At 40.8% G+C, this 21,968-nt stretch overlaps 1 protein-coding gene across 4 annotated transcripts in view; it reads right to left on the bottom strand.

Moving 5' to 3' along the window:
* The window catches only part of ATP13A4 (ATPase 13A4), a 156,579-nt gene that overhangs the window by 100,700 nt on the left and 33,911 nt on the right, over nt 1–21,968 (bottom strand). For all 4 annotated transcript variants that reach the window (XM_030937236.1, XM_010373005.2, XM_030937243.1 and 1 more), the window contains exons 2-3: nt 13,581–13,754; nt 3,907–4,053 (exon numbers count right to left, since the gene is read on the bottom strand). In XM_030937236.1, coding sequence (XP_030793096.1) covers nt 3,907–4,053; nt 13,581–13,754 — 321 coding nt within the window. The remainder of the gene's footprint in view (nt 1–3,906; nt 4,054–13,580; nt 13,755–21,968) is intronic.

The following is a 21,968-nucleotide window of genomic DNA, read 5'->3' as shown; positions in this document are numbered from 1 at the left end:
AAGACTGCCGTCTGGGCCCCACCCTCAAGGATTCTGTTTTGTTTGCAGTGTATTCTGGGCATAAATATGTTTAATTTTCCTCAGGTAATTTTAATGTGCAGCCAAAGTTGAGGAACAGCGTCTAGAGCTTCCTTTTGTAGCTACTCTGCTAAATCGCTATTTGAGAACTTCAACTAAATTTTTCTTCGCTTCAGTTTCCCCATGAATACATTTAGGCAATTGGACAGATTATGTCTATGTTCTACCTCAGCTTCTCTCTAGATATTCTATGCTCAAGAATATTATTGTCATTATAACCGTTAGATACATTTTAAAACTGGAAAGACCATATAGCTGGCACAAAATAAGTGCTCAATACCTTTTTTATTAAATAAATGAGTGAAAGCTTTGCAAAACCACATCAACCAGAAATGCAGTTTAAATCCCTTAGCTCCAAGGTCTAGGTTACCAAAAATGAATGTTAACTCTATGCCATAGGTGTATGTACATGTACACATGTGCACGTGTGTGCGCGCACACACACACACACACAGGCATTGAAACTTACCAAATAGCATGTAAAATGCTGTATTTTTTTTTAATTTTACATAATGGATTTATTTCAGCAAGGTTGGTTGCAACATACTGCATTTAAAAAGTATACCTTATTTCCAATTTAGAGTGAATTGCCAGTAGGAATGACACACAATCTGTCTCTAATTTGCAGATTTCACAATCTGCAAAGGAAATATTTGTAAATGCCAGGCTCTAGGGCGTGTTAGCCATCATGACACATGTTGGAATCTCAAGCGTCTTGCCTCACAGTTTGCTTTTCTCTTTAGTATTCTTTGCAATGTTGCAAATACAGCAGGATTGCAATCACAGCTACTATTTTGGGGGCATGTTAGGACTTTTCACATGTTATGTTTAGTCTTTTCCATCATCCCGTGGTAGGGCAGATATTATTTTCCTCTTCACTTTGCACCTGAAGTGCATTTTCTTTAAGTAACTTGCCAAGAATTCGAACTCTAGCCCATCTGGCTCCAAAGTTCAGTCTCTCAAAGGATATCATATTCAAGCTAGTCCCAAAGGAAAATCTGAAAATTCATTGACTTCAGGATTAAAGCTGTATAAAGTAATGGCTGCCTACTTATTAATTATATAAATGCAAAAATCTGTGTTAGAAAAATTTTGAAGGACAAATCGTGGTTCCAATGTGAGGCTCCTGATCAGTTTGAGAACCTCTTATCAAGAGGCAGAAACCACACACTGAGGTTGAAAAATGTATAAAACATAATAGACATGAAACATCTGGGGATGAAGGCAGCAATAACGAGAAATAAAGAGGCTACTGGTAAGTTTTACCTCAGGCCAGAGAATAGAAAATTCCATTATGTTCTGACAATTTCTGAAGCCATTCCTCACAGAATGAGAAGAATGGCTCCATCCTAGACCTTTTGAGCACATTTGAGATTCCCCCAGGAGAAAACATCTCTGCCTGGAGTTTATCTGCTTCCCCTATCACTCTCAGAGTCTCTGGAAGCTGGTAAGAGGATGTTAGCACAATATTTGCAAGAGATGAGGTTTATTTGCCCATTTCCTGGAAATTCAGACCAGGAAACAGCAATTAGGAAATCAAATATCTGCTGCGGGGTGAATTTCATCTTTCTGCTCAGGAATCAGGAAGATTTCCTCTCCCCGGGCTTTCTGCTTATAATTTCTTGTTAGAACATGTTATAAGAGCAACTTGTTTAACAGGTTAAGCACTGGGTGTTAGCTTTGCCTGCAACCCTGCAAGATGGTCCTTAGCTTCTCCTCTTAGCCTGTGTTTCCAGACCTGACATAGTTCTTTGCCATCATCTTCAGACTTCCTTTAAACCAGTGATCTCCAACCTTTTTGGCACCAGGGACCGGTTTTGTGGAAGACAACTTTTTCACGAATGTTGGGGATGAGGTGATGGTTTCAGATCATCAGGCAATCATTAGATTCTCATGAGGAGCACTGTAACCTAAATCCCTCACATGAGCAGTTCACAATATTAAGGATTTCACTCCTGTGAGAATCTCATGCTGCTGCTGACCTGACGGGAGGCAGAACTCAGGCGGTAATGCTCGCCAGCTTGCCGGCAGCTCACCTCCTGCTGTGCGGCCTGGTTCCTAACAGTCCACGGACAGGGCACCGATCGGTGGCCTGGGGGTTGGGGACCCCTCCTTTAAATGCCCCTAAATGTTACCCTCTTGGTAATGCTGTTATTGTCATCAAGGCTGAGCCCATGACAGCTCCTCTGACTTTAATGAAAGTTTTGTTACTAGCATAGTTCATTGAAGTTCACAAATGACCTTAATACCCGTCGTCTCATTGTATGTTCATAACAGCCCTGAGAAAGGCAAAGAAGGGGTATTACTTTTATTTTATAAATAAGAAACTCAAGACCAGAGAGGCAGTAACTAACCAAACTGCCTATGCCATAGCTGGTAAATGAAGGCGGTACACCTATCACAACTTTCATTTCAAGACCCCTGCCCCTCCTGCAATTCTGTGTGTTGACTTGGCCATTTCTTCATTTATCTGTTCACTTATTTATTTGATGCTACTAAAGATGCCAGAATTTCAGAGCAATGAAACTATGAGAACATAGGCTATCTGGGAAGCTTATTTCTCCAGGTGAATGGACATCTAACAGATTAGGGCAACTATTATTTGGAGGTACTTGACCTCCTTTGTTTTTGTTTATTTGGGCAGCTAAGACAACTGGGCAAGTGGAGCACAGTAGCTCACCCCTGTAATCCCAGCACTTTGGGAGGCTGAGGTTGGTTGATCACCTGAGGTCAGGAGTTCAAGACCAGCCTGGTCAACACGGTGAAACTCTGTCTCTACTAAAAACACAAAAATTAGCTGGGTATGGTGGCAGGTGTCTGTAATCCCAGCTGCTTGGGAGGCTGAGGCAGGAGAATTGCTTGAACTCGGGAGGTAGAGGTTGCAGTGAGCTACGACAGTGCCATTGCACTCCAGCCTGGGCAACAAGAATGAAACTCCATTTCAAAAACAAAGACAACTGGGTGATAATAACTGACAACAGGAAAATTGCTCATAATTTACTTTTATTATTTTAAATAACTGACCTTGAGCTCATAAAACTAATTTAAACAGCTGACTACCCATACATAAATGTAAGAGAAAACATTCTGTCTTACAAAATGTTTTTAATATGAATGTTAACTGGTCATAATCCAAGCCGAACTAATTTAATAGGGTGAAGAGGGAGCAACCCAAATACATTTGAATGACAAGAATTCAAATAAGGTCATATTTGCAGGCATAAGCAAACCTCCTGGGATATCCCTGGGTGATTACCTTTAAAATAAGATTAACCCTGTTACATAGATTGTAATATAGGACACAATACTATTAAGAGCTAATATGTAAGAACTGGGCTGGGCAGTACATGCCTGTAATCCCAGCTACTAGGGAGGCTGAGGCAGGAGGATCACTTGAGCCCAGGAGTTTGAGGCTGCAGTGTATTATAATCATGTGCCTGTGAATAGCCACTGCAACACAGTGAGATCCTACCTCTAAGAAAGGAAAAGGAAATAGAACAAGTATGTATTGAGCATCTGCTATATACCTGGAACTACTTTAATCTTCGTATTTCTAAATTTATTGAATTTGATCAATCAATATTAGAAATAGACATTATTATCATCATTTTGTAGATGAGAAAACAGGCTCAGCAGAGTTAAGATCAATGGTTGCACTATTTAGAAGGATGAAGCTGAGATTTGAACTGTCTGGCTCCAAAGTTCACGTTTTAAATATACACTATCAAATGAGGATTGGCACCACGGAGGAGCTGCATTTAACTTTACACTTGAGGGGAAACAAGATTAAATCTCTCTGACATCAGCAGTAGCCACACGTTTACTTACCTTTAGGTCTGGCTTTCTTATGGCTCTACTTATGATATACTCCTCATCTGTAATGAGAGGGTGGTCAGGAGTGAGACCAAATGCGCTGTTTAATGCTGACAGGTAGATCCATATCACCTTTTTCCAAGAGTAAATTTGGAATTCATCCTGAGGAGATAGACATCAAAACCCCCATGAAGTTAAGAGAGGTCAGCAGGCTAAAATTCAACCTGAAAAACACCATTTTAATATAATTCTGTAAGTGTTTGGAGTTCGTGAACGTTCTAGACAGAATGGTTTGCCTCTGAAAGATGATGGATATAGAACCTTGAGGGAAAAAGACCTGCCATCATTGATTGAGGAATCTGGATATGAAGATGAGGCACTGACGCATCACAAAGCTTGAGGGTCAGGAGGCTCATTCGCAGGTAAGAACTAGTTCACTGCATCACCTTTCAGCCCATGGCCTGATGACCATCCCCATCTTTTGAGGCTTAACTCAAATTCCACCTCCTACAGAACAGCCTCATTAACACCCTTCCACCAGGGGGAAAAAAAACCAAAATCTGTCACTTCATTAACTCCAAAAAAGTGTTAAGTGTCCCTCTCTTGTGGTCTTAATCACTTTTTGCCTGTATTCTCTTAGTTCTTCTAGACTACCTGGAATGTAGGGACCATGTTTTATTGTTCCTTATCCCCATTCATGTGAAGCACTGAGACCTACTCAGTAAGAGTCTGAAGAATGGATGAAAAAGACTGAATCTATGTGCTGAACCTGCCCAAGGTAATTGTCAAGATGTTAGCACAGGTGGGGTTAAAGAAGGCACCTTATTGCATGACCCTAATTAAAATTGCTTCCCTTTGCAGTTCACTGATTACTTCATCACAGAGTAAAATGAGAGGGAGAAGCACAGGATTGAGAAACAGATACCACAATGGTCCCTTAGAGACTGATTTGACAGTGGTTATTATCTGAACGGGTAAATACTAGACATAAAACCCACTCAGATGACTGATAAACCTCAGGATTTAAGAAGTATAAAAGAAAAAGTCAAATGTGGGAACAATGTGATGCTTGGGAAATGTAGGTCAGAGCTGGGAATTGTCTCCACCACCACACCCACTTTTGCTATGAAGAGTGCCCTGGCTGACTCTGCAAAAGGCAGGGAGGGGAAGATACAGTCATTGTAGCTAATCTCTTATATTGGTCCTCCTAAGAGGAGACCATCTGTATGACTTTGCTCCTGCTGCCTCCTTGCCTGTAGTAAATATTCTTCTCTCTTCTCCTTAAGTCTTTACATGGCTGGAGTCTACCATCCTTCAGGGTCCAGGTCAGAGTTCACGTCCTGAAAACCTCCCTAATTTCTCTGGGTGATCTCTACTCTAAGTCATCAGTGTTCTCGAGATTACCAACACATTTTACCCTTTGCCTATCCACCTTACCACTTCTCTTGGACTGTGGGTGAGAATTGTGTATGACACATGTCTGTACTTCAGCCAGGCTTTGCACAGATTCTGTGTGCATGCATGTGTGTGTGTGTGTGTGTGTGTGTGTGTGTGTGTGTGTGAGAGAGAGAGAGAGAGATGAAGAAGGGAAGGAAGCCAACAAAACCTTAATAGAAATTGGAATGTTAATTAATTAATCAATTTTAAAAAGCCAGTGAAATTGGCTGTTATCCTATGGATTTAAAAAAAAAGGTGACTAAGTCAATTCAAATCAAATTGTATGGAGTTAAGAATGATGAGCCTAAGAATGGTGGAATGGAGTTAAATTTTCAATGACTAAGCCAGTGATCTGATAGACATGGTCTAGGTATGGTAGAGTAGGCAACCAACTCTCTTGAACAAACCTTGATATAGTTCAGCATTATATAGCTTTGCTTTTGATTTCATCAAAGCAGTTTTTAAATAAGAACTTCCCATTTCTAATAATAGTTAATATTTATTTCACACTTACTGTGTTCTAAGCACATAATGCCACATATGTATTATTTCATTTAATGTCAAAACCCCTATGGAATTGTTGCAGTTAATTATTCTCCCATTTAGTTGGCATGGGAAGAAAGACGTACTTGGTAAGTATTAGAGCAGGGACTTAACAGTCACATCCCCACTCTTGCTTGCCTCCTCGAGTCCCCTCCAACCTTCCACTTTATTCCACATTTTTGCTACAAAATATAATTTGATTGGACTGCCATTTTTATGTAGAGCCTGAACTGGGACTTCTAAAGAACATAGTTTCAATGACAAATTTGGTAAGAAAATGTATAATTTGTAGGTAAACAGGAACACAAATTATAAAAGAGCCATCAAGATCAGAGACCTCTGGCCACTAAGTGAGGACAATTAGGAAGACAGCAACTATTAATCATCTCTGGTGAATTAAAATAATATTAACAACTAATTTTCATATGATTACATAGCAGTTTGTAGAAATTTTGTTATGTTATTTTAGGCTTACAATTCTCTAATGTTGGTATGATAATTATCTCCATATTGCAGATGAGAAAACTGATCATCAGCAAGGCTAAGAATTGCTCAAGCCAGTCTGAAATTGGTAGTAGGAATAAAACTGAGACCTGAGTCCAGATCTTTCCATTCCAAATCTTGGCCCCTTCTCTTTATTTCAACAAGTGGTCCCATGGTGTCTATGGCTTGCATGTAAAAATCACCTTGAATTCTGTACCAAGTGACAAATAGTATCTAGTTTCTCACAATGTGCTGTCCTGACAGCATAGAATCTAATTCCTGAAATCAAGCTGTCACCCTCTGGCCCTGTGTGACAACAGACAGACCTCCAGACTGTAGTGCCTAAAAGGGGAAAAGCAAAGTGTTCAAGTTCTCAAAGGCCATATTAATCCAGTGCACCAACCGTATGCCTTAGTCTAGGTGTGTATTAAAAACTGACATTCATCTATATACCTACATCTTCTTATAGTTCATAATATTACCAAATCAAAGGTACTTGGATATATTTGCCTTTAAGTTCATTTCCTGTCATCCCCATTTACTCCTAACCCCAATAACTTATAATTCTGTATGATACAAAGTAGAATTATATAGAAAAAATAAAAGATAGGGCAGCTAGATGACCCTTGTGCTTAGAGTAGGGGAGTGACACTGACTTCTCTCTTGTATATTACCTTGTTGAGGACTCTGTCAAATCACCCAGCTTTTTAAGGGAAAAAAGCAAAGACATGGAAGGAAAGTACACCAATGCGAAGTGGTCACTTCAAGCAAAATCACTGACTTCTCTTTTTTCATTCTGGGGTTGTCAAATATGGAAAGAGCACAGGCTTGACGCCTGAACTCAAATCCCAGCTCTATACTGTCTTACAACTGTATGAAGCTGATTTTCTTTATTTAGAAAATGGAGATAATACCAAATTTCATGGATGTTTGAAGGATCAAATGAAATAATACATAATGTGTCTGATCCAAGGTTTGGCCCATAGCAGGGAGGCAATAGATGGTATGGTTCTGTGCCTCATTTTTCATAGCATGTTGTTTCTGAGATCTTTCTGTAAGTAGGAACTTATTCTCCCTTTGAGGAAACTCTAAAAGTCTCTCAATTTTTCCTTTGTGGAAAAGCAGCATCTTTACCTGGAAATGGCTTCTTCTACTTTAGTCTGTTTCCCAGCTCTCTTCAAAGCAGGTAATGATTTGTAAAATACCTAAATGTACCAGAGGAGCTACCATTTTAAATAATTGGCTTATAATGCAAACAATCCAAAGTGCTTGCCTAGCAAAACTGGACTTTTTATACCTCAGGTCTCATTAAGAAGGCTTTACCTCCTCTTTATCAAAAATATTAACCAGATCAGTCCTTGAACTCTAAAAAAATAGGTTTTACAAGAACTCAAGAGTGCATTTCAAAAGTCGAATGTATAAAAAGGACCAGTGTTTGACCTGGACTGAAAAACAGAGGAAGAAACCTGGACATTTTTTATTTCCTATGGCTTTGTACTTTCTGACCCTGGAAATGCCAGATAAACTTTTAGAATTGAATGAAGCAAGTTATCTCGTGATATGGTTTGGCTGTGTCCCCATCCAAATCTCATCTTGAATTATATTTCCCATAATCCCCACATGTCATGAGAGGGACCCAGTGGGAGGTAATTTAATCATGGGGGCAGTTACACTCATGTGTAATGTCCATATGAGATGAAGAGACACCAGGAGTGCAAGAGCACAGAGAAGAGACCCCATGAAGACACAGTGAGAAGACAGCCTTCTTCAAGCCAGGAAGAGAGGCCTCACCAGAAACCAACTCTGCTGGCCCTAGATCTTGGACTTCTGGCTCCCAGAACTATGAAACAATAAATTTCTCTTGTTTCAGCAAAACCCAATGTGTGGTATTCTGCTATAGAAGCCTAGCAGGCAAATACACTGCCCAAGGTCAAGAGCAGTGCTGGGAATCAAATCCAGGTACTCAGAATCTAGAGTTTATTCTTAAACCACTTCACAAAGCTGTCTCTGTAGAATCTGGTCACTGGACAGAGAGTAATTAGATCTCTAGTTCCAACTCTAGCTCAACTCTCATCTTACAGCTATGGGACCCTGAGTATTTTGTTTAATTTCTCTATGCCTCCATCTGTAAAATGGGAGAAAAATAATCTCTACTGGCAAGGACCAAATGAGGCAACTATATGTAAAGACTTAGCAAATTGTTAAATCATAATATAAATGGCCCTGTATTATAAAGGATAATAGCCTCAAAACGATTTATCTTAACATTGAGTCATTTCTCAGAATTCAGCTCACAGAATCTCAGAGATTTCTGGCAAGATGTCTAATGAAAAACCAGATTGAAATGGGGCCGGGTAGGGGAGTGGGTAGGAGAGCAGGATTTGGAAGTGGGAATGTGTACCTGAAAGAAACATAATGCTATATTATTTTCCTCAACTGTGACATTCCACTTTAGTACCCTTGAGATAAAATTCTGGAAGGAACAGTGAGACTATTTATTATAGATTCAACTTAATTCAACTTATAAATTAATTAAGCCCTGCTGTGGCCATGTGCTAGGTGCCATGGGGAATGAAATGTAAACCACAATCACTGTCTTCAAAAAGCTTATAATCTAGACTGTCCAGGGGAAAAAAAAAAAAGGCTGAGAAGTTCCAGGAATAGAAAGCTTATAATTTTAAAGGATCAAAAGCTATAAAAAGGAAAGCAGCATAGTGAGAAAAAAAAAAAAGACTCAGGACTTAGAGAAAGACTCAGGTTTCAGTTCTTTGCCCCCATATTCCCTCTACCTGTGTCACTCTCCATGTGCCTGCCCCCAGCAGCCACTGTCACCTTTTAACTCTTATCCTTTGGTGCTCAGAAAGCCTTCCCTGACTGTTTTGACTTAGACAAATCTCTATTATATAATCCTACCATAACCATGAACCTTTCCTAAGGAGTACTTTTAAGAGGTGGATTTTTACATTTATTTGTATAGTGATCTGACTAACTCCATGAGGTCAAGAACCCTGGTTTTATTAATCACACGCACTCACACACTTGCCCATGAGCCAGCACTGTTGGCTGGCATGCAATGTGTGCTCCTCAAATGTAGGAAAGAAAGAGAGAGAGAAGGAAGGAAAGCCTGGCTTTGATATTTACTGGGTTGTAAAGTCATTTGGTCTGTCTGTATCCTCATCTGTAAAATGGAGATGATAATGCCCATTTTCCAGGGTTGTGATGAGAATTAAATAATCAATGACATACTGCTTCATAAACTGTAAGGTGAGTAGTATTTTAATATAAGGTAAAAAGCACTACAGCGGTCACAAATGAAAACCCAGAGCTAATGCAGGACAGGTGATTCAGTCCTTCCCTTCTGAACTGGGGCAAAGAATGAATCAACAAAGACTTAACAGAGAAGGTGATATAGCTGAGGAATGAGGAGATTTTAGTAAGTAGAAACAACACCTACTTTTTACATTTACTTGAGAAAAAGAAAGCATGTGAGTGTGTTGACTCCTCACTAGCAAATCACTCTGTAAGGACGAGGATTTCCATTTGTTTTGTTCACTGTTACGTTCCCAGTGCCTGTGCCACTGTCTGATACATGGTTGGTATGTAGTAAATACTAACTCATTGAAAACATAAGTGAATCAATGCATGCATGAATGGAGGGGAGAAGGAATTATCAGAAGACATTTTATAAGCTGGCACAAAACTGTGTCTTGTTCCAGTAGAAAGTGGTCCTGGTGTGGGAAGCATGGGCTGAGAGACCAAGTTGTAGAGGAGGAGCTGGGAGGAGAGGAGGTAAGGGACTCCGTGAACACGGATGCTGCTGCCTGACAAGAATACTGGTATGCTGGCCAACTTTAAGATGACATTTGCGTGACTAATTTGCAGAGTTTCTAAGTTTTTGAACTAACGCTCCTAGCCCTGACATCTTTAATTGAAACGGAAGCGAAAATGCTCCCCATGAAAACATCAAACGGAAGTGCCTTGAGTCAGGCCAATTGCTAATCATCACAAAGTTCTCCTCTGCACATCACGGGTCTTTGACAAACTGTAACCGACAATGACAATGAAGGGAAAAATGTGTTTGTAATGACAATAAAGATGGAAGCTATGAAAATCATCAGGAGCATCTGAATCCAAAACAACGAATAGAAATCATGTCATTTGCATAGAAATGTGGCATTGCTACTGATATAGGTTAAAATTCAGAAGTAGATGAATAATGAACAGAATGCCACTTTTTAAATTATAAAATAAAAACCTAATTACTCTTATCTTTCAGAAAAAATCTCTCGGAGTCCTTAATAAAAGAAGAACTGAAAATAAACTGTGTACTGAAGACTTTCAGTCACAGTCTTTTTTTCTTTTTTTTTTAATGTCAAGAAATGACTACCTAATCAGTATCTGTGATAATGATCTGTAATCTTACCAGCGTGAGATTGATGATAAATAGCAAGTACTGATTTTTTAATAACATGAAGAACAGATACGCAACACATTTTCAGGTAGGAGTCATCCAGTCCTCCTTAATGGAAAATCGTTACAGTCCAGCTATTGTAATATAATTCAAATAAAATCTTTTTAAAGTGTCATTTTAATGCAAATAACTTAGCAGCAAACTTTTAAACTATTGGTGCCCAAAGCTTATTTTTATCTAAGTCTCAGATAGTAAGAATGTTTGAAATAATTGAGTTCTTGTCTAATTACATAAAGACTAATTTAGAACCTCATTTATTTGGAGAGTCTCTGGCATAGCAGATCCATTTAAAATGACACACAAGAGCAGGTAATTAAAAATTAAAGTTGAAATCAAGATGAAAAAGGCAAGACTGAAGCTGGCTTAGACTGCTCTGATTAGCTGTGGAGGGGCAGTGAAATTCGACAGGGGCTTGATAGACTGTCAAAGATGCAAAGAAAGAGGCAGGATGATGGAATGCAGCTCCCAGGGGCACCAAAGCTTTTTTGAGTCTTTCCAGTATATGTCCACTTGCAAAGCTGGCTACATGCAACTAGGAGAGATCATCTGGCTGAGTATGGATGAGAGCTGGAGATTCCCAGTCACAGAAAACCTTCCCTCATGTCCGTTGTCCCAGAAGGGAATGCCAGGCTCCTGGCTAATGAGGAAAAGGCACATTATCCAGATAAGCAAGACCGTTAGACACGGGTGCCCCTTGTGCATAGCAAGCTCTTCTGTATACAACACTTTTGGAATGGCTTGAGCAATGACACACAGACACACAATCAAAACGGTCTCTGATCATGCATTTTAGTTTGCAAATGCCTTTTACATAGGCAACAGCCCTTCATTCTCACACTAGCCCCATTTTACAGTGGTGAAATTGAGGTCCTGAAAAGTTACGTAACAAACCTAAAGTACTAGGACAAGAAATCAAAACGTTTGACTCCAAATCCCAAAACACATCATCTCCTCATGTAGTGACACTCTTTTTTTATTCACTCTTAGTGAATTTTTTTCTCTTTCCTTCCTCTTCATTTTCCTCTTATCTATTTCCCTCCCTTCCTTTTCCATTTCCTTGCCCATTTCCTCTTATTCTTGTCTGTGCCATAACTCTGCCAGCAACTCAGAGAGCACAGCTCAGCTGAGCAGACCATCTCAGATCTGAAGAGTTTGCTGATGGACCCTGAAAGGCAGAACGTGGTTCTGTTTCTACTGCAGCAAAAGCATTACCCTCTGAGAACGAGGTGAGGGCACACAGATGTACTTGTAGCGTACAGTTAAACTATGTTCATGCCAGAAAATAATAATCTGATAGATTCTTAAGTTCCCTTGGAGGGTTTGATTTATAAAAGGGCCCACATGGAGTCTTCCATAAATACTCATGCTCCTGCTCTGAGCCCCGGAAAGCAAATCTTACCCCTGCCCCAGAAAGGCACTCAGGCTATGTATGGGAGGGCCACTCATAACACTTCACTAAATCTGGATTCTTCTCTTTCAGATGATAAATATACACCATCTGAGCCATCAATCAAATGTCTAGGTCTCTATTTCTCTCCCAAGGACCAAGTGAACAAGTGAGCTCCCAAATGGAAGTGAAAACTAGTTACAGCAGTTTTTTTCTAAATATGGCCCCTTACCAGAATCATTAGCATCACTTGAGAATCTGTCAAAATGCAAATTCTTGGGTCTCAATCCAAATCTAATGAACTAGAGTCTCTGGGACTAGGACCCAGCAAGCTGCTCTGATAGTTTCTCTAGATGATTCGGATGCCAACTGAAGTGTGGGAACCCTGGTCTAAATACAGTTCAGTGGAAAAGCCCTTGACTAGGAGCCAGGACTCTTGGGACTTAGTCCTAGTGAGGCCCCTCACTCACACGTGGGCTAGGGGAAATCGTGTTACCTCTCTAGCCCCGTTTCCTCCCCCATCAAATGAAGAAGTCTTATGTGGGGTGCCAGGCACTCTTCTTTTGTGCACATCCTATGAGTCTTCAGGAAGGATGACACGAGGCATCAGCGAAGCACAGCTCCAGCTCAACATCACCAATACTACTTGCTCTTATTCCACAATAATCTCTTGCTTCCTTAAAGTCTTAAAGCTTATTCTCCAAGAATCTCTAGTAAAATTATAGTTGAACCTGAACTTGTGGGAAGATGCCTCAACCATCACCTGTATCACGGCTCACATATCAGCTAAGCTAGAACACAGAACAAGTACTTCTTTTCTTTTCTTTTCTTTTCTTTTTTTGAGACAGACTTTCGCTCATGTTGGCCAGGCTGGAGTGCAATGGCACAATCTCAGCTCACTGTAACCTCCACCTCCCGGGTTCAAGAGATTCTCCTGCCTCAGCCTCCTGAGTGGCTGGGATTACAGGCATGTGCTAACACGCCTGGCAATTTTGTACTTTTAGTAGAGACGGTATTTCTCTATGTTAGTTTGCTAAGGATAATGGTTTCAGCTCCATCCATGTCCTGAAAAGGACATGATTTTGTTCTTCATTATGGCTGCAGAGTATTCCATGGTGTACATATACCACATTTTATTCATCCAGTCTATCATTGATGGGCATTTAGGTTTGTTCCATGTCTTTGCTATTGACCATACACAAATTGTTGAATTCCTGCTAGATGCAAGGCTGTCTTGAAACATAAGAAACCTAAGACTGGAGCCTCCACCTGCTTCCTGTCTTGTGCACATCTCTCTCCAGTCATCTCAAAACACATTGTTCAGAAACAAAAGGGGGATACCAGCTACATAACCAGGTACACACTTACTGTTGTCCTCAGCAACACAGTGTCTGCTTCTTGCAAGGAACATGGGACACAATGTGCCCATACATGCCACGCTGGTCTCCAGTAAAACACCAAGGGGAGGATTCCAAATGAGAAGATGGATCCGGCAAGGCAGAGACTTTTCCGGCAGCCTTGAGTCCGATAGCCAAATATCTCCTGGGACAGAATCAAAAAGATCCCAAATATTGGTTAAGCACAATAAGCAATAAATGAGCAAATACTGATTTTAGTGATGGAAATGGAGGCAGAAGTGAAGGAGTTGAGGAGGGTGAGGAGAGGGCAGGGTGAGGGATGGAGAGAGTGGAGAGGGAATCTCGACAAAGAAGTGTAAGACATGACTCCAGGAAGCAGGGAAGTCCCAGTCTAACTAGAACACCAGTTTCAATCCTTTGAGCACCTTGCTACCCTGTGCCAAGCACCGTGCCAGGTGTTCAGATGTGTCGTCTTATTTAAGTCTCCCAAGCATCCCTGTGTTTTCCACGAAGTGAGATAATTATCCTCATTTCATACATGGTGAGACTCAGCTTAGAGTGGCGGAATGGGATGACCTGCCCGAGGTCACACAGCTAGAATGTCCCACTGCTAAGACTCCAACCCAGGTCTGTCAGCCGGCTAGCCGACGGCAGTACCAAGAGATTCCCTTGGCTGGCATCAGCAGACACAGGAGAGGGAGAGAAAAGAACCAGGCCTTGAGATCTGAGTCAGGATTGGGTGAAAGTATTTGGCCATAAGAGGATTAACAAGCAAAGGCTAGGCTGCCCTTGGGAGTTCGGGGTAGAGTTGTGCCTTCCCACGTTCCTTCCTCATTCAGTAACAAACAATTTTATGTCAAGGGGAAAAACACCAGAGGGACTATTTGGTTTACTTCAACTCATTCTACTGAGCACTGATGCATCATGAGAGGATATTATTAGACCCCAGAGGATACATACAAGACAAGAGTCTCACCTCTAATAAATGTATACTCTAGACAGACGTCTTCCTTCCAAGGAAATTCTGAGATAGAATAGAAAATGGCCCCTGAAGTTTATGGTCTTAGTCCCACAGCTTTATCCCACAAAGTCATGGGTATACTTTATACTGGTTATGATGGCTAAAATTGAGAGGTAGTAGAGTGTCCTGGTTAAAAGCACATTCTCTGGACCAAGACTCTTTGGGTTCAGAGACTAGCTCTGCCACTTACTGGGCGTGTGGTCATACTAAGTCCCTGAAATAGACCTGAAATTCTATCCCTCAGTTTATTGGCAGTTAAGTACAAGAATTCCTAGTGTCAATAGTTCTGCTCTTGCTAGAATTGTCTCTTAGGATAACAAGGGAGCTGGAACATAAAACTTCTATCAACTTCTCTATCTCACCTGATAAAGATTACATTGCCAGGAAAGGTTCTGTGATGCTTGGCTGAAGGTTGCTTTTGTGTGTAAACATTAGGTTCCTTTCTGTTATTAGCAACACATACAGGTGCTGACTGGCTTTCTTAGGCATTGTCCAAATTTGGCATAACCGATAAAATGTTCTCATTAACTCAGAAATGATCTCTTAACTAATTTTGCAAAGTAGAATGTAGATTCTGACATGAATACTCTTCTGCTCCAAGCTCAAGCTATTGCTGTCCAGATGCCAAGCCTGGAATGGCTCTGTCCCCTCATCACACTGGCAGCAATGCTCTCTTAGTCCCACGCAGAGCAGTGTCCCAGTCTTCATTGCCTTACTTGTCCTGAGTCCAGCTACTGTTCTTTCCCATGTGCTTTTTCTGTTTCAACACTTTGGCACAGATCAACTTCTACCTTCCGACCCAGCCATTTTTTCATCTTTTTAAAATATTATATTTAAAAGTTTCCTTATATTGCCAGTCAGTTGAGCCCCCATGTAATATGCCTGAGTTACTCTGTTCTACAACAAAAACCTCATTAGCATGCTTTCTTTTATGGGCTATGCAGTGAGGGCTGTCTATAGTTTCCAAAGTGTCTTTGTGATTACTGTCAAGATAAAGTAAACAGAAATTATCTTAATTCTCCATTAAGAAAACCAAAGTTCAAAGTTACTATAATATCCTTAATAGTAATAATAGTGATTATTAACAATAAATTATTGATAACAGTGCTAGCAGCTAACATTTATTGGGCACTTAATAGCCTTTCACTAAGCATATGATACATATTCTCCCATTTAGTTGAAAAATATTAAATTAGTTTCCCAAGCCACAAAGCTCATAACTAACTCAAAACTGGGCCTCCAGTCTAGACCTCTGCAGCACGTGGAAGGTGATGTGGGCTGGCCATTTCTACTCCTATGCTCTTCTTTATTCTTTTATTTCCATTCAATTTAACAAATGTTTGTTACATGTCCACCAAATGGCAGGCATGTGCCACTGAATTGTACTAAGTTGAAGTGAATTGCATTGCAGGGACTATTAACAGATATTGGTTTTAAAATTGCAAAAATCAGCACAGTGCTGTTACTATCATCCCATAGCAATTCCCTTCCTACATTTATGGAGTACCTTCTATGTCCCTGGGTATGCTGGAGGGAACTGTCCTTGCTACCCTGCACTCCATCCATTCTTACCTCCCACAGAAAGGGATCAGTTAGGAAAAAAAAAAAAAAAAGGACTATTGGGAAAATGTCAAAAGAATAGTCAAGTTCATGGCAGGCTATGTGCATTATGGATTGGCACACTGTCCCTTTCTTTATCCCTTCCCTACCCACACATTCTTCTTCCTCTGTCCATGGGCATCCAGATCCTTTGCATCTTTAAGGGCTTAAACTTTGGTCCAAGTGTCCAGGCCTTGTCTCCTGCAGAGCTTCTATGCTCAAGAAGCCAAATTCTGCTCCTCGGAGCAATGTTTTAAACCGTCTCAACTAATAGAACCTTCTCAGTATCTGTAGACCCTCTCCTCAAAGAAATATACACTTACACACAAACATCTTCATGGATATTTAGGGAGGATCCCACGGCCTAGAAAAGGTCCTGCTCTAGAGGTTTCATGAGATCGAATCAAGGCTTGTCTTCCAGAGTTTACCCTCACTACTTGAACTTAGGGCCTGACACCATGTAAGCACTTAACGAATGTAGAAGTATGAAGACACAAGTGGGTGGAAATGCAGGTGAGGTGTCCACTGGAGCAGAACACTTCTGTCCCAAAGAAGCACCAGAGGGCAATGTCACCACCTAGGGGCCTATTAGTCCTGAGAGTGGTTCTCAGCCTTCCATATCCATTTAAGCAGATCTCAGAGACTGGGATTAACAAGAGAGAGAGAGATGTATGCTGCTGTCATACTAACCAGACAAATACATGGGTTGGTATGAAGAGTGCATTCTCTCCCCAGTGACACCATCTCCACCGTCATGACTGACCTGCTAACAGAGCCATGTGCAAGCATAGTACTTAAAACAGACTCTGGAGTCTTCTTTGACCATCTCCCACCCTGACTGGCACATGTCTTTTTTAAACACATTAATTCTTTTAATCGAAGTACAGTCCAATCTTTTTGGCCTAGAAGTCAGTTTGTCTCTTTAAGAAAATGTTGCATTTCTCTATAGGCTTCATTAAATATTTGAAAAGCTTTAAAGTTTCCATTTTTTAAAGTTTACTACCCTGAAGATAATCTCTTTTCCCTTATTTCTGAATTTGGGGTGTTAAGAGAATCCTTCACTGTTATTTCCAGGCCCTACACCCAACTGTTTTAAAGGAATGCGTTTAAATGGATTTACCTTGCTGCTTGCCACACCCCAACATCTATTAAAATTCCTGCCTCTGTACAGTTTCTTCTTTGCCACTCTTTAGTACTAAAGGAAGTTTTTCTAAGTTTCTTCGAAGTTAATTTGACTACTAGATTCAGGTGAAAACTTCTCAACATGAATGACCTAATCTAGAAATCTTAAACTGGAGGCTCAAAAGGAATGTCCTGCAGACTCGTTTCTTGTTTACTTGTTAAGAATTTCTAAAAACTTTAAATTGGTCCCCCAGTTATTTTCACATAAAAATTATGATTTCTACTTTTTTCTTAAAATACATTAAAATGGTGACAATATTGTTCCCACATTCTTGCACTGCAATAATCAGTTGGAAAGCAAAAAAAAAAAAAAAAAAAAAAAAAAAAAAAAAAAAAAAAAAAAAAAAACATGTATCATATAACCCAGGAAATAACCCAGACGCCATCCAGTGAGTGAGACATACTGTGGTGTGTCCACACAATGAGATTTAATACAGCACTTCAAACAGTTGAGCTCCAGCAACACACATCAATATGGATGACTCTTAGTAATGGAATAGGAAGTGAAGAAAGTCAGTGCAAAGAATTGTAATAGCATTATAACCTTTTTATAAAGTTGAAAACAACTAGTATTTCAATTATTTGGGGGATATATCTAGATAAAAGAAAACCATATAGGAAGGGAAGCGAGGGAATGATGAACACATGATTTAGTACAGTAGCTGCCTCTGCTGGGGAAAGGAAGAGGAATGAGAGGCCACACCGTTACATGCAGATGACTGTCCAATCCTAGCTTTTGTTTGTGGTGATGGGTTCAGCACATTATTATAAAGAACTAATTAAGTAGCTAACCAAATTAATGCAACACAACATGGGCAAATAATATGAGTACATCATGAACCAAAGATTATGGACAATCTAACTGTGAGCACCTCAAGTCTTAGGGGAAAAAAAGAAAAAAGAACCAGCCAGAGCAAGTACCAGATGCCCCCTCTAAATGAGCAGGTGCCCTCTTACTGTCTGTGGTTCCTGCCTTGCTTTCTTTTATCCCCAACACTGAGGCTATATGTTAGGTTCCATCGCACATCTCATGCCAGACCTGCTCACTGGAGCTGCAGCCTCACCCTGTAAGCTAGTGGTTCTCAACCAAGGGAGAGTTTGTCTCCCAGGGAACGTTTGGCAATGTCTGGAGATATTTTTTGATCACTCAATTCTCAATTGGGTGAGTTACTTCTGGCATCTGGTGGGCAGAGGCAGGAATGCTGCTAAGCACCCTACAATGCAGAGGACATTCCCCTCCCTCCAAAAAATTATCTGGCCCAAAGTAGTGCCAAGATTGATAAAACCTGCTTAGGCATTATTGTTTCCTCCCACCTAAACTAGGCAGATCTCTAGGTCCTAGTGCCTAGGATGACATCTTCGGCACCCAAAGAACTACAATATTTTGATTTTGAAACCCATGGTAAAAGAGGATTGACACTTAATACTAAATGACCAACAAAGTAGGTAGTGGTTGCAATGTAGCCCAACAAATCATTTCACAGATGAGGAAACTGGGGAACTAAGAGAGAAAGCAGATTGCACATGTGGTCTATCACCTGCCTTCCTCTCCTACTTCATCTTCGACTACTCTCCCTCTGTATCACACTGTACCAGCCATGAGGACTCCTTCCATTTTGTTGAATTCACCAAGCCCTTTCCTGCCTCATGGTCTTCCCATGGCTTGCTATTTCTCATTCTTTCAGTCTCCTTTAAATATGTGCTTTTCAGAGAGGTCTCAGCCAACCACCCTATGTAATTTAGCCCCTAATCTCATATGCCTTTTATAATACTTTTGTAGAATTTTCACAATTTGAAATTTGTATTTTTTTTTTTTTTTTTTTTGGAGATGGAGTCTTGCTCTGACTCTGTCACCCAGGCTGGAGTGCAGTGGCGCAATCTCAGCTCACTGCAGCCTCTACCTCCTGGGTTCCAGTGATTCTTCTGCCTCAGCCTCCTGAGTAGCTGGGATTACAGGTGCTCGCCACTGTGCCGGCTAATTTTTGTGTTTTTAGTAGAGATAGGGTTTCATCATGTTGGCCAGGCTGGTCTCGAACTCCCGACCTCAGGTGATCCGCCCGCCTCACCCTCCCAAAGTGCTGGGATTACAGGCGTGAACCCCTGCGCCTGGCCTGCAATTTCTATTTTTTGCTTGCTTTTCTGTTTCCTCCTTTCTGCTCCCCTACAACTAGGCTTTAATTAATGTCATAGTAGGATCAATTCAAGTTTTTTCTTCCAATGTTGTTTACCCAGCATCACATACATTATCTGCATGTAGTGGGCACTCAATAAATATTTGCTGAATCAATCAATATATAAATGAGTGGCTATATTAAAGGAAAGAAGAAAGGAAGGAGGCAAAGGTAGGAAAGGGAGGGAAGAAGGGATGAAGGGCAAGAGAGAAGCAGTGAAGGGAAATTAATAAACCCGTACTCTCCTTGTTCCTAGCCCAAGAAATTTAACTGTATTCTCTCCTTGGACACTAAAAATAAAATCAGTCCACTGAGGGGAGGAAGGAGAAAACATAGCAACTCTCAGATGCTGCTCTGTGCCTTTGGTCATTAGGAAATGTTAAACTAGTCACACCATTTGCATTACATCAAGTTAATCTCTAAGTCTATGTTTCTTGAATGAGTGCTAGGATTTTTCCTTTTTCTTTCTCTTTTTAGTCTGTCTCCAAGAGTTCAAAAGATGCTAAAGGTAAGACTGAGTTTTACATCTCTCTGTCTTCAACAGAGCCAAACCAAGGGCCTGCCCTGGAAGGGACAAACTGGTTAGATATCTGCTCTCCAGGCTCCTGCTCTAGACCAAAAAGTGTGTTCACAATCACTTGAGTGTGAATTGTGCTGACTTTCCAGTCTTGCACATTACTTTGCAAAAATATATTTATTATTATTATTATTAAAAATAAAAAATAATAATATCCAACAATGACTACTGGCGTGCAGCTGAGGCCCATTTTCCATTAACAAGGTTTACATCCATTCAGTGGTTACTGGAGGGGCCCTTGAGGGGATCCTGAGGGATGAAGTGAGCTGGCCATAGCTGGCAGATAGTTGGGATGATACTTAATCAAATTCTCTTCCCAGCTTTGGAATATCACCTCTCTCTCATTCCCAGCTTTGGAATATCACCGCTCTCTCATTCCCAGCTTTGGAATATCACCTCTCTCTCATTCCCAGCTTTGGAATATCACCGCTCTCTCATTCCCAGCTTTGGAATATCACCTCTCTCTCATTCCCAGCTTTGGAATATCACCTCTCTCTCATTCCCAGCTTTGGAATATCACCTCTCTCTCATTCCCAGCTTTGGAATATCACCTCTCTGGTCATTGGCTCCCAGTTTCTCTTGCCGCACTTTCTTTCTCATAATTGCTATGGGAAACAATAGAATAACACCTGGCCCAGGTGTCAGGCTCAAGAACCAAGGCACTATTTGTTAACATGCTTCTGTGCTGCACCTCCAGCAAGAAGTCTTTCAAGTATCTTTGCATCAGTTTTCAATTCAAATTGCCTACTATGTCTAAGACAATGGGTAAGGTATGTCTGCGAGACATAAATCTTCCCCCTCAAGGAGCTGACAGAAGAGATGATGAATTTTAAAATAACTATAATTAAGGGCAAAAAATATTAAATGCCATATGAAAAGCACAAGGGAAAAATCAGTTTCAAATGATGAAGATCGCCCACTGAGACAATTAATAGGAAAAACGTTCCAAAAGAATAATAATTTGTAATTGACTTGGAGAGAATTGGTAGAATTTTGATAGGAAAGGAGCGTAGGAAAGGCACTCCAAGTGGAGGAATTAGCCCTGAGCAAAGGTAGACTATACAAGGAATATATTTAAGGACAAAATGTCAGGATACTGCCTTACAGGAGTTCAATGTACTCTAATGTTACAATTAACCTAATCGTTTATGGTTAGATAATACAACTTTGGTTGGGACTTTGGGATTCTAAGATGTGTATGCTACTCTAGCTATGGCTTTTGGAAACCAAGTTTGCTGAACCCTTAAAAACTGCACCTGCAGCCAAGTGCGGTGGCTCATGCCTGTAATCCCAGCATTTTGGGAGGCCGAGGCGGGCAGATCACCTGAGGTCAGGAGTTCGAGACCAGCCTGGCCAACATGGTGAAACCCCATCTCTACTAAAAATACAAAAATTAGCTGGGTGTGGTGGCTCACACCTGTAATCCCAGCCACTTGGGAGGCTGAAGCAGGAGAATGGCGTGAACCCAGGAGGCAGGGGTTGCAGTGAGCTGAGATGGTGCCACTGCACTCCAGCCTGGGCCACAGAGCGAGACTCCATGTAAAAAATAATAATAATAAAATAGAAAAATAGAAAAAAAAAACTGCACCTCCATCTTTCCCCCTCCACAATCAGCAGGTGGATCCCTCATAATTACCCTAAAGTTAGCATTTACAGAGAGCGTTAGCAACAGAGGCCACTGCCTATGGCCATTGCAGCTGAACAGCAGTCTAATTATGGAAGTAGGCTCAACAGATGTGTTTGGAGCTTTAGTTTCCTTTGACTAATCAGGGTTCCTTTTCTCAGCCCAGTATGCTGTCAGCTACCGCCTATGGAAACTCCTCCTTGTCACACAGATTGGCTGACAGA

This window comes from Rhinopithecus roxellana, chromosome 1 (assembly GCF_007565055.1).
Source record: "Rhinopithecus roxellana isolate Shanxi Qingling chromosome 1, ASM756505v1, whole genome shotgun sequence".
In the NCBI taxonomy this organism is placed as follows: Eukaryota; Metazoa; Chordata; class Mammalia; order Primates; family Cercopithecidae; genus Rhinopithecus; species Rhinopithecus roxellana.
Note: the sequence above shows the minus strand (reverse complement) of the source record. Positions and strands in the feature narration are given on the sequence as shown.